This window comes from Eretmochelys imbricata, chromosome 11 (genome assembly GCF_965152235.1).
Source record: "Eretmochelys imbricata isolate rEreImb1 chromosome 11, rEreImb1.hap1, whole genome shotgun sequence".
Taxonomy (NCBI): Eukaryota; Metazoa; Chordata; order Testudines; family Cheloniidae; genus Eretmochelys; species Eretmochelys imbricata.
This window is the reverse complement of record NC_135582.1, coordinates 55,994,458-56,019,826: the sequence shown is the minus strand read 5'-3', so window position 1 is coordinate 56,019,826 and position 25,369 is coordinate 55,994,458. Positions and strand designations below refer to the sequence as shown.

The window sequence follows — 25,369 nt, the reverse complement described above, 5'->3', positions numbered from 1 at the left end:
GGGCACAGGCTCTGGGGTGGGGCCAGAAATGAGGGGTTCAGGAGAGGGTTCTGGACTGGGGAAGGGAGTTGGGGTGTGGGAGGGGGTGAGGGCTCCAGCAACACTTACCTCAGGTGGCTCTTGGGAAGCAGCAACATCTCCTTTCAGCTCCTAGGTGGAGGTGCGACCACGTGGCTCTATGCATTGCCCGCACCTGCAGGTGCCGTCCCCTCAGCTCCCATTGGTTGCAGTTCCTGGCCAATGAGAGCTGCTGAGCTGGCTCTGGGGGGCAGGAACAGTGTGCTGAACCCCCCTGGCCATCCCTCTGCCTAGGAGCAGGGAGTCGCGTAGAGCCCGTAGGGAGCCTGCCTGTACCACCAACCGAACTTTTATCAGCCCCGTCAGCAGTGCTGACCGGAGCTGCCAGGGTCCCTTTTCAACCGGGCATTCTGGTCGAAAACTGGACACCTGGCAATCCTAGTTATCAGCAAAATCATACTGTTTGTAGCGACTAAAGTTAGGGGTATATTTGTGCTGAATGAAGTTCAAAGTGTTTATTCAAACTGATATTTAATAATTTTCCTTCCAAAGTTCTCTTGTATTTGCAGTCTTTCTTCTACTGTATTTGCATGTTTTCTTGTTAACAGTATTGATAGTGTCGCTATCTGTTTATTTTAAAATGAAGAACAAATGTTTGCAAAATGAATCAGAATCGATTGCAAAATCTGTAACAGTTAAAAATCAGAGTTTTTGCCTTAGTTGTATATTGGAAAAGTCTCATCTACTGGAAAGTAAGCAAACCAAATACAGGAGAAGCAAAATAAGTCATTGGACTTTAGGACACAGTTACAAAAATCTGTGGCAACCAGGTTGAGGGAGAGATGAGGAAAGATGATTGAACTCCAAGTAACCATAAGTCTAATAACACTGGAGGTTAATATGGAGGTTTTTAAAAACAAAAACAAAAACAAAAACTAACTGATACCAGGCATAGGAGATAGTGACTGTCTTAGCTCCAATCCAGCACAGACGTAAGCACATATGTTAATAGTCTCATTGAAGTCACATGTATAATGGTATGTAATCTTTTGCAGCAGTGAGCCTTAGGTTGCAATATTTTATTATAAATCAGGGACAATTTCTCTACTGTTGCAAATTGGTGAAGCATCATTGAGATGGAGCTCAATGGAGCTGTACCAGTTTACACCAGCAGAGAATTTGGACCCAGGTTTGACATATTCTGTATTCGTTAGTACACAATAAGGGTGCTAGGCCATTCAGTGTATTAAATCGTTTCCTGTTTTCTCCATAAAATCCACTTTGTCACTTTGGTTCTAGTAAACATTTGCAAAGTGTATTTTAAAATGAATTGTATTTCTGTCAAGGAATGTTTTAACATTTCCTTTGGGTTTATCAGGAAGAGATTAAGGCTCCAATTGAGCAAAATACTTACAATGATTTGAAAATCCCACCTTGGGTGCCCCAGGAGCACAAATCCCATGGAAAGCCACTGGGACCTGTGAGCTTAACTCACTTAGGAAAATCCCATTATTTGAGCACATGCTTAAGGTTTTCGTGAATCAGATCCTAGTACTTTAACAACATGAATGCAGCTGTGTTTCATTTCATTACCTATAGTCTCTGTAGTGAGGGGGATCAAGGAAGTTTTAGCACCTTTATTTTATATAGGCACTTTAGGCTAGATTCACAAGAGGGACATAGGAACTTACTTGCAACTTTAGGTGCCTAAGACCAACATTTAGGCATTCATAAAACCACTACTCAGCTGCCACCTACTAATGCAGGCTTCTAAGTTTCCACTGATAAAGTCTCCATGGTGCCTATGTTTCTGTTGTGTGACACGGCTGCCTACATCCCAGCATCACCGAGCAGCTCAGCACCTGTCTTCTGCCAAAGTCCAAGAGGATGCACAAACTAGACATTCCCCTGTATGTCTCACCTGTGAGACCTTGTCCATTAGGTGTGCATGGAGCTGATGAAAGCAGGGACTGGAACCTGGATTGCTCAGGTGACTAACCACTAACCATTAGCTTCCATACATAGCTCTTGCTACTTTTTGATTCCCAGAAAGTATCAAAGTTATCACAAACATGTGTGTCTAACAAAGGTGGTTTGTCAAAAAATCCAGCTACTGTATCCATTTGTCAGCTCAAGAAAGAACTAGTCAAAATAAGGTTCAAGGTTGGTTCACATCTGCTGTAAACCAGGTTCAGTAATACCCCATAGCTGCCTGGCTAGAGCATTCACCTGGGAGGTAGGAGACCTGAATTCAAGTCCCTGCTCCTCATCAGGCCAGGGGGGGATTTGAATATGAGGGAGAGTGATGGTTCTCAGGTACCGAAGACTGAGATTCACCTTGTTACCCTCTGCTACCAATGTGCGGTAATCTTGGCTGTGCTTAGCTGGTGTTATCTTCCTAACACTGGCAGCCTTCTAGCCAATCAAGCACCCTCCTCTCAGGTATGCTTGCCCTTAGTTTGCCTTGCAGATTAACAATAGTTATGCCCTCGTCTCCAAATCCCTTTGAAGTGTTTCTCTCTGATATCCAGCCCCTATGTGAGGGGGGCCACTCATGAGCGCCTCCTGTTGGTTGGGTACAAATCTGCACACTCTCTCTATGCTCACGGTGCCCCCCATTGCTGTTGCCCTCATCAGGTGGGGTCTTCAGTTGCTCAGTCCTCCATCTAAGTCACACGTAGTCTAAACTGCCGAAAACCTTGCAGGGTAACAAAGGTCCAACCATGGCCCTGCGTCTGGGCTCAGTTCTCAGTCCCTTCTGGGCTAGCTTTAAGTCTCTCCCTGCCCTGTTATAAAATGGTGCCTCCAGGGCTTTTTCCCTGGAAACTTTTTGTTACCACCCAGAAGAGGAGTGAAGTTAAGAAGTGATCTAGGTAGAGAACTGGGAAACCACAAAATATGAAGTTCAACAAATGGTTAACCTTCTTCAGGGTCTTTAGCCCTGTCTCTGTTTAAACTTCCAGCCCCTTTTTTGGGCTTCCAAACTAAACTTGTCCACTACTTGGGGCTTTATGCCACTTCCCCAGCAGTTGGTGGGGGAACCTGGGCCTGCCCATTACTCTGGCTCCCAACCCAGGGATCCTACAAATAGCAGCCACATTGCTGCTTTCTTTAATAGCTGCTCTTGCTGCATTCCCTAGGCTGCTTTCCACTCTGTCCCATTACCTTAGGGCTACAGTCCTTGGGTTCTTTGTCTGTTCCCTAATAGAGTAGGGTCTCTCCCAGGCTTCCTTGTCTGAAGTGTTCCTCTGTCTTATCGTTTATGGTCCCAGCCAGGAACTGAGCTACTCAGGTCCAGCAGCGTCTTTGAACTGTGCTCTGATTTGCTGCTTCCCTGCAGCCTTTCGAGGCAGGCCTGGAGGACGCACCTTTACTGCTTCTTTTCTGGGGCCTAAAGGGCCCAAAACACCCCATCATACTCTGTCACTAGCTACTCACAGAAATATCAGCTCTGCTGGCCTCAAACAAATTTTACACCAGTTTGTAAGAATCAGCTGTGGTTCTGCACCTTGTTTAACATTACGGTACTTAAATTTATTATTTTTTCACTATAAATATATCTATCAGATATTCAAGATTCAAGTGAAAGTGAGTAAGGATATTGGAAACAAAAGGTTACATATAAAACAAAATCAGAACACACTTTCTAGAGACTACACTTAACTAACAGGTTAATCTCCTGTCTAAAGATTTTTACATTTTTAAATTTTACATTTGGGGACAATGTATACCTTCAAATCAGCAGCACTGCTATGGGTACCCGCATGGCCCCACAGTATGCCAACATTTTTATGGCTGACTTAGAACAACGCTTCCTCAGCTCTCGTCCCCTAACGACCCTACTCTACTTGCGCTATATTGATGACATCTTCATCATCTGGACCCATGGAAAAGAAGCCCTTGAGGAATTCCACCATGATTTCAACAATTTCCATCCCACTATCAACCTCAGCCTGGTCCAGTCCACACAAGAGATCCACTCCCTGGACACTACAGTGCTAATAAACGATGGTCACATAAACACCACCCTATACCGGAAACCTACTGACCGCTATTCCTACCTACATGCCTCCAGCTTTCACCCTGACCACACCACACAATCCATTGTCTACAGCCAAGCTCTGCGATACAACCGCATTTGCTCCATCCCCTCAGACAGAGACAAACACCTACAAGATCTCTATCAAGCATTCTTACAACTACAATACCCACCTGCAGAAGTGAAGAAACAGATTGATAGAGCCAGAAGAGTTGCCAGAAATCACCTACTACAGGACAGGCCTAACAAAGAAAATAACAGAACGCCACTAGCCGTCACCTTCAGCCCTCAACTAAAACCCCTCCAACGAATTATTAAGGATCTACAAACTATCCTGAAGGATGACCCAACACTCTCACAAATCTTGGGAGACAGGCCAGTCCTTGCCTACAGACAGCCCCCCAACCTGAAGCAAATACTCACCAGCAACCACATACCACACAACAGAACCACCACTAACCCAGGAACCTATCCTTGCAACAAAGCCCGTTGCCAACTGTGCCCACATATCTATTCAGGGGACACCATCACAGGGCCTAATAACATCAGCCACACTATCAGAGGCTCGTTCACCTGCACATCCACCAATGTGATATATGCCATCATGTGCCAGCAATGCCCCTTTGCCAGGTACATTGGTCAAACTGGACAGTCTCTATGTAGAAGAATAAATGGACACAAATCAGATGTCAAGAATGATAACATTCATAAACCAGTGGGAGAACACTTCACTCTCTCTGGTCACGCGATTACAGACATGAAAGTTGCGATATTACAACAAAAAAACTTCAAAACCAGACTCCAGCAAGAGACTGTTGAATTGGAATTCATTTGCAAATTGGATACAATTAACTTAGGCTTGAATAGAGACTGGGAGTGGCTAAGTCATTATGCAAGGTAACCTATTTCCCCTTGTTTTTTCCTACCCTCCCCCCCCCCAGACGTTTTTGTTAAACCCTGGATTTGTGCTGGAAATGGCCCACCTTGATTATCATACACATTGTAAGGAGAGTGATCACTTTAGATAAGCTATTACCAACAGGAGAGTGGGTTTGTGTGGGGGGGGGAGGGGGGTGAGAAAACCTGGATTTGTGCTGGAAATGGCCCAACTTGATTATCATACACATTGTAAGGAGAGTGATCACTTTAGATAAGCTATTACCAGCAGGAGAGTGGGGTGGGAGGAGGTATTTTTTCATGCTTTGTGTGTATATAAAAAGATCTTCTACACTTTCCACAGTATGCATCCGATGAAGTGAGCTGTAGCTCACGAAAGCTTATGCTCAAATAAATTGGTTAGTCTCTAAGGTGCCACAAGTACTCCTTTTCTTTTTGTCTAAAGAAGTTTTCTCACCCAGCATCTTTTGCAGCTTTTCAACCAAGGTTGGCAAAGATGCCATTTTCATGACTGTAAAGCAGGGGTTCTCAAACTGGGGGTCTGGACCCCTCTGGGGGTCACAAGGCTATTACATGTGGGGGTTGTGAGCTGTCAGCCTCCACCCCCAAACCCTGCTTTTCCTCCAGCATTTATAATGGTGTTAAATATATAAAAACGTGTTTTTAATTTATATGGGGGGTTGCACTCAGAGGCTTGCTATGTGAAAGGGGTCACCAGTACAAAAGTTTGAGAACCACTGATGTAAAGGCATTACCCATTAACTTCCTAGGTGTAGGGTGATGTGGGGTGTTCTTTGCCGTCTTCTCATATTCCCAAAGTTTGTTGTCTGTACTCAGAGACAGGATAACCACTCATGGCTTATTTTTATTATGTGCTGCTTCCCTGTTGACTTCACATCTTTTTGTTGACTTTGTATGTAAATAGGCATCCATTGTGTTAGCTTATAATGCTTGATTATACATCTCAACAGAGAGATTGGTGAATAAACATCTATTGTCTGACAAAAAAACTGTTATGTCACCTCTGCTTGTGACTCATACCTTGATACAGACTGTAAGCGTGTATTTTCAATATGTGTATGTACATACATTTCACAATTATAGTAATGACCAGTGTGACCTCAGCTTTCATTTAAATCCTCACATGACACTCTTTGGTGAACAAGAATGTACATACCAGACTCAGGACATTCCTGTAATCCCTTTGCCAGTTGGCATTAAGAGATTCTTGTGTCACAGGGCATGCTCCAACCCCTAGGCCACAGGGTAGAAGAAGGACACCACCTCCATTTCTTCCATTTTTCTTGAGAAAGGGCTGACCTGGCCTAAGTTCCTGACTCCAGGAGAGGTTTCATGTCTGTGAATCCCAAGCTAAGATAGATTCCTAACACCCTTTAAGGCAGGGGTGGGCAAGCTTTTTGGCCTGAGGGCCACATCAGCATGTGAAACTGTATGGAGGGCCTGGTAGGGAAGGCTCTGCCCCCCAAACAGCCTGGTCCCCGCCCCCTATCTGCCCCCTCCCACTGCTCTCCGTCCCCTGACTGCCCCCTGGAACCTTCTGCCCCTTATCCAAACCCCCAGCTCTGGTCCCCTTGCCATGCTGCTTAGAGCAGCATGTCTGGGAGCTGTGCCCCCAGCCGGAGCCAGACACGCTGCCGCACTGCCCTGCATTAGTGCGCAGCCCCACCGCCCAGAGCGCTGCCCGTGCGGCGGCGTCACTGCGGGGGGAAGCCGGGGGCAGCCTCCCAGGCCAGGAGCTCAGGGGCCGGCAGGACGGTCCCGTGGGCCGTAGTTTGCTCACCTCTGCTTTAAGGAGTAGGGATGAGGCTATGCACCCTCAGCATTTTCTCCTGGCTCACTTCAACATCTCAAATCCCTACTCAGTGTGCTGGCTTCTGTGAATCCCTTTTTTAATCACCTAACTCTCACCCTTTACTATATAGGGAGCATAGGCACCTAACTTAGGGTTGTGTATTCCACTAATCAACAGGGTCCTTAAAGTTAGGCACTGGACCCTTAGCATTGCAACACCTAAGTCCTTCTGAATCTAGCCCTTTGTTTCCCTACGTTTTAAAAAGTAAATTTGCTTTGTAAATCTTGGTTAGCAGTAAAGCAGCATGTATCTTAAATGATTCAAAAGGTGCATTTCCTATTACTATTTGAAACTTCATTGCTGGTATCCATTTGTAACTGTTTCTAATATTGCAATGTAGAATGCTATGCAGCATACATTGGTCCAGCCAGATAGAAAAGACAGATGTGAAAACTAAAAGGAAGAGCCATGGATATTTAGAGTATTCTAAAGGATACATTTTCAAATGGGTATGGAGAAACTAACTGCCCAACTCCCTCTGACATGCATTGTAGTTGCACAGCTATGTTCCTAAGCACTGCTATGAAAATTACCTGAAGGTAAATAGCTCTTGGTTAGTTAAAACAATCTTCACAAAACCAAACCAACATTTAAGGAGGGCCTAGCACTTTCTATTGACTTTGGAATATGCGAAAGACACAGGTAATAAAATCAAGAGCTCTCAACATGGACCAAAAGACATCTTCTCAGGAGCTCAAAGAGACAACTCTGAAAGCCGGATGGTTTTTTGTGTTGGTGGGGCTAATAGCTGTGAAGAGGCTACCAGGAAGTCATTATAATTAAGCCCACTTCTCTCTCCACCCTTATAAGGATTGTTTCTTTCAGCTGCGGCACTAATTTGGTAGCGCTTTTAGGAGCTCACATGTTATCCCTTGACAAACCATCCCCACACCCAAATAGGCTGGTACTTTTGGCAATAACAGTACTTTATTAACAGGATGCTTTAAGTAGTCATTAGATCATATCATAAGATTTTTGAAAAATGTCGGGTTGTTTTTGTTCACCTTTAGATCTTCGAGCTTTTAGAGTTTGTATTTTCTGTTTGGTCATGAGGGCGCAAAACTTTTTTAAAATATAGAAGCTGGCATTTGTGTGTGCTCACATACTCCAAACACCGTGGGTTTAAGATAGATGTCCAATATCATAAGACATGATAAAATCATGAATTGGCAACATGGCCATACTTACACCCCAGTCTCAGCGTGAGGCATTGTTACACATTTATGTAGTGGGGGGAAATAAAAGGAAATTATAGTACTTTTAGAATTACTCCAAAGCAAGGAATGGAAGGAATTTTTGTTGTCCCATTTCTTTTTAAATATTTCAGTCTACCTGTATCGGTTGCTGCATTGCGTGAAACACTGATTAGTACATGTGTTGTAACAGTTATTCACCATTTTTTGCAGTCTCACCTGTATCAAGGATTCCTAAGAGTAAAGCAGTTAGATTAGTCTCACTCTAGCTTTATTTAATTAGCACTCAAATTATAATCTGCATGTATGCTTGTAGGAACCCCACCATGAGGATTTCCCTGAAGAGTGGCAAAACAAAATGGGCCCATTCCAGAGGATGCTTATGATTCGCTGCCTGAGGCCTGACAAAGTAAGTGTGGAAGTGCAAAGACTTGCTGTTGGACAGTATCACAGGTTTCACCTACTGCCCCTCCCTTAGAGTAAAATGGGGGGAAAGCCAGACAATTTCTTTCTCTGTTGCTCTCCACTAATTGTCTTTTTCTGTAAATTGAGGGAAGTGGGGCTTAAAACCAAAGAATTGTCAGATGCTTATGCATTTCAAAGCTATGCAAGCATTCACTGATTACCTTAAAAGAAAGAGATCATGGTTGTAGTTTGTGACAGAATGTAATCTGCATTTTTGTAAGTAGGTGTTTCCATTTATCAAGAAAGGAAGTAACTGGAAGTATTCCATTAGTCTTTCTATTTTGAAAGTGGAAAGCCAGCCAGTTGTTTGTCAAATTCCTCTGCAAGTTCAAATTGTTTAAGCATGAACAACTCCCTGTGTCTGCTAATTTTGAGTATGCATTAAAAAAAAATTGCACACTTGGAGCCTAGTATTGCTGTCATTGAAGTCAAAAACTTTTGTCTTCAATGGAAGCAGGATTGTACCCTTCAGCAATGTACATTTATATTACTTCACATTCTAATCATGCATGAGAATACACTTATCACTACTGTTGAATATTTATTTAGTCCAGGGAATTACAAGGTTAGAAACCCTAAACCTCACTACTTCAACAAATACTTACAGACTAGTTTCTGTAAATTGCTGTCCAGGTGATCTTATGTAGTGTTAGCCAGGAAGAGAAACCCACCAAAAACCAGATTCCTGGTGTAGGCTGAAGTCCTGTGTAGGTGTCCACTTTGAATGGTGTGCATGACTTAGTTTACCCATATGTGGGAGAGGAAATAAGGGGAGGCTGCATAGAGGCATGCCCTGCTGGGACTGTACCATTAGACAAGAGTGCCTTGTTGTCCATCTATCTACCATAGATATTGACCAGACACAACACCAGTAATCAGCTTCTACCCTTCATAAGTGTGAGCTATTGACAAGTATATAATGGCTAGCGTTGCCTTCTGCCTCCATGTCCTTTCATCTGAGTACAAGGCTTATATATCTACCAAGTGTAGATATACAAGATGTTGCATATTTCACTTACCGCAGACCTAGAATTTAGAACATAAAATCAAGTTCTGTTATGAGAGAAATAGATAGTTTATGCAGTTTTTGTGCTTCAATAGAAGCTTGTCAATAGCTACTCAAAGTCACAGTTGTCACCTGCGTAATAAGTACACAATATTGTAAGTTGTCACCAACAATAGTTCTTTTATTCAAGTCCTTCTGAAGGTTACGACGAGTATTGGGAACTGGCTGATAAGGTCACCTTCACAAGCTACATATTTACTGATAAGTGGCAGATACCATGGCTACTTGAAAGGCAGCAAAAAGCCCAGCAGTAAATCTGTTGAGTTGAACATTCCCAAAGCTTGGGTATATCACAGGTCAGGTGCACACAATCAGCTGTAAATCTTTATTTAAGAATACAGATATTTGACCATCTAAAAACAGTACAGAAGTATTCTGTTTAACAAGTCAATGTACATTTTATTTTATAAACCAGTTTATTGGGAGATTTATTGGTCCACATCTGCCATAGTGATCAAATAAACCTCAAAATATAATACCTGTAGTAAATATGAACTATGTACTTTGTAAGTGTCTACAGAAATTAGTACTTTATTATTCAGACAACTGAATCTGTGATATCTATTCCAAGTACCAATAAGATCAACGTTTAGGACAGGCTACATGAAAATTAAACATGAACAAACCTTCCTGAAAGTCTGTGGATATTGCATTTTTTTTTTTTGCCCAGTGGGCTGCATTTGGGGGTCCCGGTGACTTCCTGAACTTTGTGCAGTAAAATCAGCAAGTTGAGGGAGACTCTGATAGCGGCATCTTTGGCTCTGGAGTGTACTGATGTTTGCTGACAAAGTGATCAATGAGGCGTTTTCTGGTTGCATCAACTTCTTCTTCAAAGGACTTCATTGTGCTTCTGCCGGTTTTGCACTTTAAGTAAATCCAGAGTTTTCACTTACTGTTTGAAGTGTTAGACCTAGACCAGGGGTGGGCAAACTTTTTGGCCTGAGGGCTATATCGGGTTTCTGAAATTGTATGGAGGGCTATGCCTCCCCAAACAGCCAGGCATAGCCTGGCCCCCTATCCGACCCCCCCCCACTGCCCCCCGGGATCCCTGCCCCATCCAACCCCGTTTCCTGTCCCTTGATGGCCCCCCTGGGATCCCTGCCCCATCCAACCCAATTTCCTGTCCTCCCGCTCCTCCTCTCATTCCTGACTCCCCCCAGGACTCCTGCCCCCATTCAACCCCCCCCGTTCCCCACCCTCTGACTGCCCCAACCCCATCCACACCCCTGCCCCCTATCCAACCCTCCTCTCTCCCCGTGCTCTCTGCCCCCTTACCACGCTGCCCAGAGCGCCAGGACAGGCAACCATGCCACCGCGCTGCCCAGAGCGCCAGGACAGGCCCGGCTCTGCAGCTCCGCTGCCCAGAGCGCCAGGACAGGCAGCCGCGCCACCGCACTGCCCAGAGCGCCAGGACAGGCCCGGCTCTGCAGCTGCGCTGCCGGCAAGAGCTTGCATCCCTGCCGCCCAGAGCATTGCACTGGCAGCACAGTGAGCTGAGGCTGCGGGGGAAGGGTAAACAGCAGGGGAGGAGCCGGGGGCTAGCCTCCTGGGCCAGGAGCTCAGGAGGGTCCCGCGGGCTGGATGTGGCCCATGGGCCGTAGTTTGCCCACCTCTGACCTAGACACTCAAAAGCTACCCAGGAAGTGGAATATAGAACTTTCATCAGTGATCGTTACCCTAATGGGGAACTAGCACAGCCTCTAATTAAGTCTCCCATTAGATTCACTAATGGTACCTATCTATCAAATGTCAATTTCTACCCTAAAGCAGTCCAGTTCCTGGGACCAGCTATCACTTTATGTACCTCAACAGCATGACAACTGCCACTCCAGTAACCCCAGGAGAAGGGAGGCTTCTCTAAGGTGTGATAATACCATTTTTCTTTGAATTCCAAAGAGATGATCTCTCAGTGAACAGGATAACTGCAAAACTTGTGAGAGGGGGGCTCCAATTTGTCTTCTGCAGTTTTATTGGAAAGCTGCTGGCACAACAACACTGAAGCAGGGGGAAGGTACAGTGCTTGACAAGAGTTATGCCTATGTTTAGGTGTGTCCTCTTTGAAGCCCTGTCAGTTCAAGATGACCTAGTATGGTTAATACTCGGTGAAGCTTCCAAGGGCCGTTTTTATATTATACACAGAAGCGATAGTACTCTTTCTGCAACTTGAGTGTTAGATTAAACACGTCCAGGGGAGTGATGTTTTGTAAGGAGTTAGGCATAGAGGGTCAGATTTTTTAAAAAGTGTTTAGGCAGTTAAGAAAAGAAAAAGGCACTTTGGAAAAAATCCCATTAAGTGCCTAACACTTTTTAAAAATCTGGCCTTGAGTTCCTAGACACTGCAGCTGTGGCAGGTTCCTTCAGTGAGAGATTTCTGCCTTCTCTCCTATATGGTAACCACTCTCGGGGGCAAATTATTATTCAGACAACATCCTCCGTTTAAGCGAAAGCCATCAACAATATTTGCACGAGCACTTACAAGAAAAGTCCTGAGCCGGTCCATCTCCAGCATATAGTACTCCTCCATTGTCAGATCATCAAAGTTCTTAGTAAGGGATAAAAACCCACAGTTGCTAGGACGTTTGGAGTGCTCTACCCTGCAGCACAAACACAAGAGTTTCATTTTGGGAATAGTCAGTCCTCCACAGCATTTGAGAGGAGATGGAAGAGAGTGATACAATTCTCTAATATGAAAGATGTTCTATAACTTCCACAGACTTGTTTTATGTTTTCTTTTGCCCCTAAATAGCTGCATTGATCAAACTTTTATTTATAAAGTGTCAAGAGAGTTGTGAAACTCCTCTTTTCTTCTAATAGCAGATGGAAGAGATGAAGTAAATTCTTTAAGATATATGTGGCAGAGACCCACAAGTTAGTGCACCCCCCAGCCACGTTTATTACCGCCACACCAGAATATTCATTTCAACAAGAGGGAAAGCAAGCATCTTTTATGGTCTGTATGAATGTTTCAGAATAGCTGGCAAACTTAACCCAAGACCTGGCACCTAGGCTTCAAAATTAAGCAGCCTAAAGCACTTCTTTTCATTTCTTCCATTCCCCCTCCATGCCCTACCCACCCACCCACATTAGTTTTTAAACCTTAAACCACAGAATATATTGACATAAACCAGTTTTCATGAGTTGAGGGAGATGTACACTCCAGTGGCCTAGTTAGAATATGGGCTATATTAAAACCAGGACCTCTTTATTCAGATAAACCTGTGTTTATTCAGAGTCAGCTGCTTATTTTATGACAGGCAAGTTTACTTATGTAAGCACTGCAGCAGCAACACAGCTAAAAGGTAAGAGCTATGTTTTTCGAGCTTCCAATGATATAGTTATATTTCAATTGTAAGCCAGAAAGAATACAGCTAGAGTGTCAGATTTTATGTTTCAGAGTAGCAGCCGTGTTAGTCTGCATCTGCAAAAAGAAAAGGAGTACTTGGGGCACCTTAGAGACTAACAAATTTATTTGAGCATAAGCTTTCGTGAGCTACAGCTCACTTCATCGGATGCATTCAGTGGAAAATACAGTGGGGAGATTTTATATACACAGAGAACATGAAACAGTGGGTGTTACCGTAGACATTGTAATGAGAGCGATCAGGTAAGGTGAGATTTTATGTTCAGTTTGCAGTGCTGACAGAACTTTTTCAAATTTTAAAATGGGGAAGAGTTTTATATTGAAACATGGAGAGGCAAAGAACCCTCCATAGCAGTATTTGTTACTTTTCAGGATATAGCTACACTGAATGCAAAGAAATAAATGTTTTCCATAGTAATGGAAAATTGAAGTCTGCTGGTCAAGTTTACATGACTGCTTTGGTAACTAAACCAGAACACACACAGAACTCATAGGAGGGGAATAATACTCAGACTCGTACATTAGGGGAGTAGTCCAGAGATAATGTGGAGGACTATTTCAAGAAATTTGAGTAGTTTCAAAGTGTAAAGAGTAGGGAAGAATATAGGCAGACTACTGCTTACTGTGGATCATCATTTGGCTCCCAGCCCTCCAGCTCTATCAGGCAGAAGAAACACTTTGCCACATCAGGTTCATTTGCACTTGGACAGTGGATAAAGCCAGCCCTGGCCATCTGCAGAGGAGAATTAGTTGTGGTAGTACTTAAGGGCCCAACAAATTGGGCCCTAGTGTAATATACACTGTGCAAATATATAATGAGACAACAGTCCCTCCCCCAAAGATTTTACAATCTAAAGTCTCAGTCTTGCAAGGCTTCACAAACATTGGGGTCTTCCAGCAAGGAGTAGCTGGTTTGATAAGGAACCTATGTTTAAAACTGATAACAAGAGGGTGTAACAGACAAGCTGTAGGGTGAGAAAAGAGGCTAAAGGAAATAAATATGTTTTTGCATGGAGTAGCTGTTTGCAGGTGCCCATTTTTGAGATTACAGTAAGCTAGTTATTCACAATATATTGCCCAGGAACTAATCAAGGGCTAATTTTAGCCTGAACAGTAATACTAGAAGTAATAGTTTATCCAGAAATAAGTAAGACATAGTTTGCCATTGTATTAATGCATAAGTGCAAGAAAAACATTTGACTGCTACAGTATGCAAGGTTTTCTCTTAGAGAAAAAAATTAAGGGAAATTGTCATCTCAAATATTTCAGGGTGGAATAGTCAGTGGTGAGGTCATAGTTTGTTGAACTAACCTGTCTTTTGCAAATATAATTTTGTCCAGGCAACCCCACAAAAGGAGAGAGTCACACAAATATGAAGTTAGAACTCTGTAGTTCTCATTATAGTGAGCTTCCTAGTACAGAAAGTTTAGGAAGCGAGTTTCCAAAGTAATAGGTTATATCCCACTCTCAGGGTTTAGGTTAGTTATATTCCGCCACTAGGTGTATTAGAGCCATGGCTAAATCAACTCTAAGGAGTTAAAAACTACAATTACTCATCTTTAGAAGGTTTCAGAGTAGCAGCCGAGTTAGTCTGTATTCGCAAAAAGAAAAGGAGTACTTGTGGCACCTTAGAGACTTAAATTTATTTGAGCATAAGCTTCCGTGAGTATACCTATATGTGTTGTAGTTTCAACTTCCTTCACACCTGCTCAGATAACTCCAAGTATGCTTCATCTGAGGTGTAACCCTCAAGATATACAGCAGCTGTACCCAAGCATGACTCATAAGTGTCCGTTTCAAAGAATTACAGGCTATAATACTATTGTAGCATTTGTATTGTACTTTATATGTTCAAAGCACTGAGTGGACATTAATTTTAAATGATTCACTTTTATAAGTGCTAGAGGCCAAATAATGAATTGTCTGATATTTATTCTTCCTGTTAGATAATGAGCACTAGATCTGTGTGGATTGCTCCCACCCCCAATTAATTTTTGCCCCCCAGACCAAAAAAAATGCAGTTTCAAATTTGAAATGAAACATTTTGATTCTTTCCCCAACTAAAATGGTTCTTTGAATTTGGGTCTTCCAATCCTGAAAAATGCATTTTGATTTTAAATTTGGCCAATTTAACACACACACCACAACCACCCACCACCTAAAATGGTTGAATTGGGAGAAAAATACAACTCAAAAATTTCATTTTATATCAGTTCAAGTGTTATGGGTTATTTGAAATGAGTGTTTTAGATTTGATTGAAAGCTTTTTAAGAAGTTGTTTTAGTATGAATTTTAAATAGTTTTTCAAATTTTTCTGTTTAGCCCCCACACCCCAAAATTCCACTATTCACCTAGCTCTAGTGGACACTTTCTCAGATGTCAAGCGAGTCAATACCTCTGAAAGTTACAGGTTTTTAATACATTAAAAACCCCAAAACAATAAAACCCACCATCCCCATATTCTCATAGTTAATTTAGCTTGCTACAATGGAATCTAAATAGCAAGAGTTGTTCACTTAGGGAATTCTAGCATGTGCATAGGTAGCCATTGCTATAGCATGCAACTTTAGGTTCAGGAGTGAGGGAAACACTTTAGTCTGTACAGCATGAAATCAAGCATCAAATTAATCCAGAAGTTCTAGGAGAGATAGACCTCAAATTTTTTTTTTTTTAAATATAAACCCCTCTTCCTTATGCCTGTAAGCTTCCAAACAGACCTGGTACATAGCCACTCATCCCACTGCCTTCTCAGAGCAGCATCTCTTCTTCCCTAACTTCTGTGGGCTTAATTGAGACTCCTAACTCTGCTTTAACTTGCACATGTGGTTTAAGAGCATTTTTAATTAACAAAGTCTATCAGGGAAGAGAATGAAGTATTTGGAAGTTTTAATGAGGTTTTATATAATCTGTTGTTATTTTTGTCTTCTAGTTCCTAGGTATAGATAAAATTAGACATGGTCAGACTTACATGCTCAGGGGTACATTTGCAATTCTCCATAAAAGGCCAATCTCTGAAGGTTTTTATGCGATTCTCATATTCATACATGTCTCTAAACTCAATCAAATGCTTACAGGCTAAACTTAGCTCTTTTAAGAAAGTCTCCATCTGAAAGAAAGAAAGAAGAAAAACAAACAAAAAAACCCCTGTTGTCTGATCCTTGCCCTAACCAATGTAATACTCCATGCTTTGCCTCTCCCTCTCAAATTTAAAGACACTTCACTCATTGGCTTCATTGCTCTCACCTGTAAATAATGAAGGTGCTTCAATTAAGTAAAGGCAGGTGAGTCTATAAGCAGCAGAATAAGAGAAGTGAGGTCACAATGAAATTTCTGTATCTGTCACATTCTTAGCACTCAAAGGTATATCTTTGTTAAATGTACAACTTAGTGTATAGTATGTGCAAATGGACTGAACTAATACAGATATTTGGAGCTGATCTTTGTATTTCTTGATACTTTAATGATTAAATTTGTAACTTTAATATTGAGCTAATACAGACTCTTGCATTTAACAATCTAACTAGTAATCAAAAATGCTACAGAAATAGTATATAATGTGGCTCAATTAACACTGCTATTAAAAACTTAAACTTTTGCATTTCTTGACAGTTTCACTTTCAGAGTTTAAACTTTAATACCGTAGTGCATTAGCAAAAGTCTTTGCAGTTCTTTTTAAAACAACAAAAGAAAAACTTTTGCATTTCTTGACAGTTTCACTTTCAGAGTTTAAACTTTAATAGTGCATTAACAAAAGATTTTGCATTTCTTTTCAAGACAACAAAAGAAAAAATATAAAAATGTTCTAGCATATGTTTTAAACTGCATCACTCTAGAGATGTGCTGAGATTTTTATCGGTTGCACAATGGAGATGGGCAAATCAAAAGTGCCACAGACAATTATGAAACTGAAATATTAAGAAAATATTTTTTACTGTGTATACTCAGAAGCAAATGTTTTTAAATGTATGTCATATTTGTTTTCAAATTAGCCACTAGTTTTGTGATTTGTATGTCTGTATCCACATTTAGTTTGTGTTTGTGCAAATCCTTACACACATGATTAATTTTACTACCATGACTAGTACCATTATTTTAATGGGACTACTCATGGTATTAACGTGAAGCACATCCATACATGTTTGCAGGATCAGGATCTTTGGCTTTGCTTCTGTAAGGTTGCCATTGATTTCAGCGTAGGGGACTTCTGTGCAGAATAACATATAGGATTGGGGTTTAGGACTAGTGAAAGTGGCTTGACTGATTAGCCCTGGAAACTGGAATCCTCTCCATAGTACAGATAAAACATGAGCAGTAGCAGTTCCAGCTTCCTACTCTGACCTACCAATCTGCCTAATAGTTGACCTCCAGAAATAAGATTGTTCATTGTTTGAAACTATTTAGTCCTCCTCTTTCCTGAATCTTGCCACTTGAACCTTGATCCTGCCAAGACTTACACATTGAATTCAATGGGACTATTCCTGTGCATAATTTTACAAATAGGAGTAGCTTGTTTGACATTTATATTAAAATATTCAGAATGACAAATCTTGATGTTTAGCACACATATTTCATACAGCACATATTTGCTTTTCTAGATTATCCCTATGGTGCAAGAATTTATCATTGACAATCTGGGCCGTCCATTTATTGAACCACCTCCATTTGATTTGTCAAAGGCATTTTCTGATAGCCACTGCTGTGCACCATTGATTTTTGTGCTGTCTCCTGGTGCAGACCCTATGGCTGCCCTTCTCAAGTTTGCTGATGACCAGGTATATTAGCATTTCTAAGCTTCATTTTGATGACATTCTTGTGTATGTGAAGCAATACTTTTTAAACCCTAAATGTTGAAGTGTTGAGTAAGTTCATAGAGTATACTTTTGAACTCTTAAAAATGCATTAGATTTGATTCGGTGGTCCTTAGTCACACAAAGAACTAATGAACTTTGGTGAATATTTTGTATGAATGAAGGTTGTCCAACTGGGTCATTATTTGTAAGAAATTACGCATTCATTATTTACTGCATCTTCTTTCCCATTGTGATTTTAAGAACTGTTAAAATGATTAGTTTATGTAATCTCTACTAGAAAATGGAAAAAGAGAGTCAAAAATAGTGGTTTAAAGCTTTTGAAATTCTAATTAGTTCTTTTCTGAAAACTGAAGTTAATTTTTGCAAATATGAATGTAAAAACCACTTTGTTACAAAACCTAATGTAGTAATAAAGAAGTTTTGTCCAATGGCCTTGGGTGGACTTGTACAAATATATTTTTATTTGATTTAGCCATTAGCAACATGATGTTACAAAAAAAAAGTTCTCATAAAAAACATCATATTGTAGTAATACCAGAAAATTGCCTTTTTCCAGTAAGATGAAAGACTGGTATTTCTTGGCAATTACTCTGTCAGAATTTTGTGCTATTGGGAGTGACTGGCATACTGTAAATCCCCACTCACCAAGCTGTAAATATATCCTGCAGTTTGTAATAGGACATCTACAGCCTCAAACAATAAGCTGTTTGGAGAAGTCTTTTTAAGTATTTAGAATTTTACAGTACAGGATTAAATGGATGTGGAGCTAGAGCCAATGGCTGCCTGGTATGAGATTAAGTTGAACTGGAATGGAATGAAAAGAAGATTTGAGCTGGGTTTAAAACACACTGCAAATTAAATGTTTGAAATGTATATGTAGGTGTAAATCCTCATTTCAATCCACATATCTCCCTGAGTATCAGATACCTGTTCATGAAATGGTATTACTAGAAAAACCAGTTTTCAGGCTTTTCTTGATCACATCTTCCATATTTACTAAAAAAGAATAGGCTTGAGAAACTCAGGTGAGTCTCAAGATTAGCTTTCCCCTCCCGTTTGTTGATGGGAAACCCAGGGTCTTACCTTCTTTCCCCTTTTTCTCAGTCCCTTCAAACACACCCCTCCCAGTGAAGACTGGAGGCTTCATGGATGCTACTTTTTCAGTTGACCAGAGGGGGTTAGCAAGTGAAGTGAAGCACACTCTTCTTTACACCAAGGGCAAAACGCACTGCCTGACCAGCACCTTTAGTCCTGCCAATCCAAGTTCCAGAGACCATTTACACTGCTAGGCTTACACACCCTTTATTCTAAGTATAATTGCTATTATTATTTTTCGGTTTTTGTTTATGGCAGCATCCGTGATAAGCAAGGTGCTTTCTAGACATACAGTAATAGAAATCATGCCCCTGCCATGAAGAGTTTATAATCTAAAAGATATTTATCTTAGTATGAAGTTTTTATGTATCATGTGGTTTCCTTCTTTAATTGGGGAATTTTAATTTCACGTAAGAGAGAAGGGGAGGCAGAATTTTCCTTGTAGAATGTAAAAGAAGAAACTTTACACACTAAAACAAGACTATATAGTTTTATAGATTTCCATGGTGTGGGCAGTGTACAAGGAACTCCTGGGTTCTTCGGTGTCTTCTTTCCACTTCCTGCTCAGTTACTTTAACCATCTGTCCTTTTCTCTGCATGTGCTACTGTGGGTCTCTTTCACAAATGCACCTTTCTCTACTCATCTGTGCCTGTCTCATCTTCTTGGCTGCTTAGACTCTCAGGTTTCCTCTTTCTTGTCAGAAGTAGTATCAAAAAAGGAAGGGTTTGATAGTTAGGCCAGTTCATATGGAAACTGAAAACCTTCCGCCTTTAGAAACCAAATTAAATCTAGTTTACAATCCCAAAGATGCTGTCCTCAAAACAAACTAAATATGGTTTCTTATCCAAAGGTGATAAGATTTTTCAAGTTTAGAATTTTTTTATGTGTAGAATTTACTTAATACTTTTATATTATTTAATTAGTTTGAATTTAATGTGGTTTTATACTTGTTTAACAAACAAAAATGTGGATGTTAATTATGTCAGAGTTTGGTGTGTTTCTATAAACTTTCATAATATTTTGTCACTCTAAAAGTGTTCTCTATGTACAGGGATATGGTGGATCAAAGCTGAGCTCTCTGTCGCTGGGACAGGGCCAAGGTCCTATAGCCATTCGAATGATAGAGAAGGCAGTAAAGGAGGGCAGCTGGGTAGTTCTGCAAAACTGCCACTTAGCAACTTCATGGATGCCAACACTGGAAAAAGTCTGTGAGGTAAAAATCACTCATATTTTCTTTTATAAAAACTTACTGCCTGACTCTCAGATCCACTCTGGTGTGCAAAGCAGCCAGAAGCCTACTTAACTTACGCCTTGAGGATTCCCCTTAAAGGAATCTCCTCATACTGGTTCTGCACCAACCCTTATCTCCTGACTCCTGGTGTAGGAGGTGTTTTCCGGAGAAAGAGTGTGGACCTGAGGCATCTCCTAAAGAGCAGAGGTAAATTTAGAGTAGCCCTCAGTCTTGCAACCACCTTTACCCCCTTCCTCCAGCTACATTAGTGGTATTTCAGCTGCAGCTAAGGATGTAGTCCCTGGTGTTGAAAGTCACATTTAATATTCTTATGAAAATAAACTAGATTTTCTACTCATTTTCTCTGTCCCACACATCTGAAAGAGATATCATATCTCCTGCAAATGCAAATGGCCTCAATCCTGCAAAGTCTTACACCATGCTTAAGGTTAAATACACATGTAAGTCTTTGCAGAAACTGGGATGTTTAGGAAGTTTGCACCTTTCCCCAGTTACAGAGCTGCAAAGAGGTATTAGAGTGGGTCTCTTCTCTGCAAACCATACAGTATCTTACCAAATCCAAACAAAGTCCATACTGAATTTCAGATGTTTACCATCAGCCATTTTGACTTTAGAACTGTTCAAAATAAAGTTGTAGGAAGATTTTATTAATGGAGAGAGTAAAAATTGTTTATATTCTTCCTGTACTTAGATATGGCTGAACTGTTTTTGCTCATACATTCCATAATCATTTACCTTCATATAGAGACCAACCGTGGAAAATTTTAGCCTGAAATACTAAAGATTCAGAGAGTTATGAGTAAATAGAGCAGTTTTAGAATGGCAACTGTCACACATAACTGTGGCTACCACTATAGTTATGCTTCAAACTAGTAATTCATAAACATTACACTGGTGTATTTTCACAGTTTACAGATTGACTTGCTTAAATAACAAATGTTGATATGTATGATCCTTATTATTCCTCTTGGGTTTCATTCATTGTTTTTGTGTGGTTTTCTTTTAGGAGCTGAATCCTGATACAACACATCCAGATTTCCGATTTTGGCTCACCAGTTACCCATCTCCAAATTTTCCTGTCTCTGTCCTTCAGAATGGAGTGAAAATGACCAATGAAGCACCGAAAGGTTTACGGGCTAATATTATCCGTTCATACCTGATGGATCCAATCTCTGACCCTGAGTTTTTCAACAGTTGCAAGAAGCCTGTTAGTATTGTATTATTAGCCTTGTTACTTCTGTTTTTATTACTTAGAAAGCAGCTAAACCCTAGCGGTTATATATGTGATTGCTGGGTAAAAACTACCATATTAGTCTTCCTGCGCTGCAGTGAAGTTGTTTTTGAATAGTGACTTCACTGAAGTGAATTTTATTAATATTTTATTTTTATTTTACTACCAGTTTCGCTCTGTCTCAGCAGAGATTTTGTGGTATGCCATCAATAATACAGCTTTCTATTTAAGAAGCCAGAAGCAAGTTATTTCCTGATACAAATCTGCAAGGTTAGGGAATCTTGTGGCAGAATTATTAACTCAGGCCTATGCTGTTCAGAGTCATATAGTTAATCTTAAGCATAAAAATATTTCCTTCGTAGAACTTTGGGAGCCAAATGATTTGACAGGTTGATTGATAGGAATCATGAGTGCCCTTTTTAGAATGACTAGTCAGACTGGGAAACCACCTACTGTTTCCATAATTAGGTTTTACTTTGTGAATGTTTTGGCCTAAAATTGTTTTGCAGTATTTTGCTATAATTAAAAATGGTAGATAATTGCTTTTAACTGAGATTGCATGCCTTGCTAAGTTTTCTCAATTAAAAAACACAACTTCTTAATTGTAAAGATCTTTTGAAAGATATGTCAGGACCAAAGCCTATCTGGATCATAAAAAGGTAAAACACAGTAGAACCAATGCTTTTCTAATACCAAAGCAGCAAATAAGATTGGGGGACTATGTGTGGATTACATATACATTGCTGCTGCTCAGATGTACTGTATAAAAAGTCGTCACTGGATTGCTTCTAGGTTACTTGAAGCATTAAGAGAATTTTTAAAACCATTGCTTGTGACAAAGGCATACATAGTACAAATTGATGGCTAAATTCTGAAGGTGTGCCTGGGCAAGGTCTTTAATAAAACAGAAATATATATAACCACTGTGGAGGGTCCAGGTTGTGGAGAGACCGCAAAGGGGGATTCTACACCTATGTGTGCTAGAGAGATTCTTTGTGCTGTTATATGGGTTTTGGGGAAGTGAAAGTGTTTGGAGCATATTCCATGGATTATATTCTTATTGTCATGTTCTGTTAAAAGGCTGAATTCAAGAAGTTGCTGTATGGCCTCTGTTTCTTCCATGCATTGGTTCAAGAAAGGCGGAAATTTGGGCCACTGGGTTGGAACATTCCTTATGAATTTAATGAGACTGACATGCGAATTAGTGTGCAGCAGCTGAACATGTTCCTGAACCAATATGAGGTAAAGTAATGGATCACAGGAAGGATGTTACCCATTTTGCTCTGTACGGCACTGTAAATGCATGCAACAATACCTTCTCATTAATTTTGCTCTTACAAAATTAATGGAAATGATTGTACAAGAAAGCTTATTAGATAGTACTTCATAAAAACAAAGTTCTAATTGTGATTATTAAGGTGTCAGTATTTCTGTTATAAGCCTGTATTTTCAGGGATTTATACGGACATCAAAGTTCATACCAGTCCAGAAACTAATTCAGAAGACTTTCAAACCAGATGTTATTCCATGCAAAATGGAACAGGTTTTGTTCTGCATATTCAGTTCACTCTTTGGCACCTTTATCTTGTCCCTGAAGGCCTTAAAGAGATGCTACCAACACAATAATCATATTAGTGTCTGAAAATGTTGTACCAAATATTATTATAACTAAATGTGCCAGGCTCAGCAGCTAGGGACCTTGATTAGCATTTAGGAATTGGAGTTCTATTCCTAGCTGGGTAAATCTGGCAAGTCACTCCCACTCTCTGAGCCTCTTTTTTCCTGGGGGGGCGAGGGGAGGTAGTGCTTCATAGGGGCTAGAGCTCGGGACTGGCGTTCAGGAGATTCACTGGCCTGCTTAGTGAACTTGGGCAAGTCATTTTCCCCTTCTGTGCATCAGTTTCCACATCTATAAAAGGGGATAATCATACTGACCCTCCTTTGAAAAGTACTTTGACAGTTGTGGATGAAACATTCTATATAAGATTTAGATTTTATTTTATTATAAAAGAGATTAGATCAGGAAAAAGCTTTTCTCAATGTTTTCTGTTGGTTTACATTGAATTAGAGAGCACTTTGTGTTATAGTCAGTTTCACTGTGGTTTTGTATTGTTAGTTCTTCCATTTGCTTCAGTGAGTCTTTCAAACAGGGACAGCAGAGAGAAAAGCATTTAAAAATACAGAAAAATGCACACAATCAGAAAAATTGATGGAGGAACTCAAGGGCTTGGTGTAATATCTGGAAGTATTTTTAAGGGTTTTTTTTTTAAATGTAGTAGATTTCAAATTGTAGTATTCTTGGACTTTTGGGCATTTAGGCTCTGACTTTGGAAGTTGTTTGCTGCTCTCTTAGAAGCTTCTTGTACATATGTCCTCCCCATGAAAAAAATGCTCTTCTGTCGAACCTTAATTTGTTACTATTGTATTTCTAAAACGTCTATACATAGGCTTAGTTCATGGTCTACAAAGGGGCATTTTTATGCATGCATATAAGTTTAATGAGCTGCACAGTTTAAAAAAAAAATCATGAAAACCTACGGCTGGAAGGGACTGAGAAGTCATCAAGTCCAGCCTCTAGCATCATAGCAGGAGCAAGTCCCTGACAGTTGTTTGTCCAATCTTGGTTTAAAACCCATCAATGAAAGGATTCCCCAGTCTCTGTTTGGAAGCCTATTCCAGAATTTAACTACCCTTGTAGTTAGACTGTTTTTCCTAATATCTATCCTAAGTCTTCTTGCTGCTCATTACTTCTTGTCCTATCTTCAGTGGACATGGCGAATGATTGGTCACCGTCCACTTTATAACAGCTCTTGGCATGTTTAGCCTTGAGAAGGGAAGACTGGACCTGATAACAGTCTTCAAATATGCTAAGTTTTTTTTTTAGCCTTTCCCCACAGGTCAAGTTTGCTATCATTTTTTACCTTTTATCATTTCAGTTGCTTTTCTCTGGACTCTCTCCAGTTTGTCCACATCTTTCCTAAAGCATGGTGCCCAGAATTGGACAAAATTCTCCAGCAGAGGCCTCACTAGTGCCTACTAGAATGAGACAGTTATCTCCTGTGTCTTCCATATAACACTCCTGTTAATATATCCCAGAATGATATTAGCCTTTTTTGCAACTGCAACAGATTGTTGATTCCTATTCAATTTCTGATCTGCTATAACCCCCAGATCTTTTTCAGCAATACTATCACCTACTCAGTTATTCCCCATTTTGTAGTTGTGAGTGCATCTGATTTTTCCTTCCTAAGTGAGCTTCTTTGCATTTGTCTCTATTGAATTTCATCTTGTTGAATTCAGAACAATTTTCAGTTTCTCAAGGGTCATTTTGAATTCTCATCCTATCCTCCAAAGTGTTTGCAACCCTTCCCAGCTTGGTGTCATCTGCAAATTTTATAAGCATTCTCTCTACTCCATTATCCAAGCCATTAATGAAAATATTGAATAATACTGGACCCATGACTGACCCTTGCAGGACTCTGCTATATAATCCTCCCGATTTGACAGTGAACCATTGATAACTACTCTTGGGGCTCTCCCATCAACTTCAGTACTCCACCTCCCTGAGAGATGGAAGGTAAGTCGGTGGGAGAGCGTCTCCTGCTGACATAGACACGGTGTTAGGTTGTTGAAGGCTACATCGCTCGGGGTGTGTGTGACTGCAGAACTGGAATTAATTTGCAACCTGGACACCATTAAATTAGGCTTGAATAAAGACTGGGAGTGGATGTGTCATTTGACAAAGTAAAACTATTTCCCCATGTTTATTTTCCCCCTACTGTTCCTCACACATTCTTGTCAACTGCTGCAAATGGCCTATCTTCATTATCACTACAAAAGGTTTTTTTCTCTCCTGCTGGTAATAGCTCACCTTACCTGATCACTCTCCTTACAGTGTGTATGGTAACACCCATTGTTTCATGTTCTCTGTGTATATAAAATCTTCCTACTGTATTTTCCACTGCATGCATCCTATGAAGTGGATTTTAGCCCACGAAAGCTTATGCTCAAATAAATTTGTTAGTCTCTAAAGTGCCACAAGTACACCTGTGGTTTCACAACAGTGG

General features: G+C 40.6%; 2 protein-coding genes across 2 annotated transcripts in view; one reads left to right on the top strand and one right to left on the bottom strand.

Annotated features, from left to right (window-relative positions):
• DNAH7 (dynein axonemal heavy chain 7) overlaps positions 1–25,369 on the top strand; it is a 294,918-nt gene that overhangs the window by 258,840 nt on the left and 10,709 nt on the right. The window contains exons 53-57 of the mRNA XM_077829629.1: positions 8,337–8,429; positions 17,508–17,684; positions 19,871–20,032; positions 21,078–21,278; positions 22,383–22,544. Coding sequence (XP_077685755.1) covers positions 8,337–8,429; positions 17,508–17,684; positions 19,871–20,032; positions 21,078–21,278; positions 22,383–22,544 — 795 coding nt within the window. The remainder of the gene's footprint in view (positions 1–8,336; positions 8,430–17,507; positions 17,685–19,870; positions 20,033–21,077; positions 21,279–22,382; positions 22,545–25,369) is intronic.
• Positions 10,272–16,018, bottom strand: LOC144271955 (baculoviral IAP repeat-containing protein 5.1-like). The gene is made up of 4 exons (XM_077829632.1): positions 15,881–16,018; positions 13,536–13,645; positions 12,028–12,145; positions 10,272–10,415 (listed from the first exon to the last, which is right to left on the bottom strand). The coding sequence occupies exons 1-4, from the start codon at positions 16,016–16,018 to the stop codon at positions 10,272–10,274; spliced, it is 510 nt and encodes a 169-aa protein (XP_077685758.1).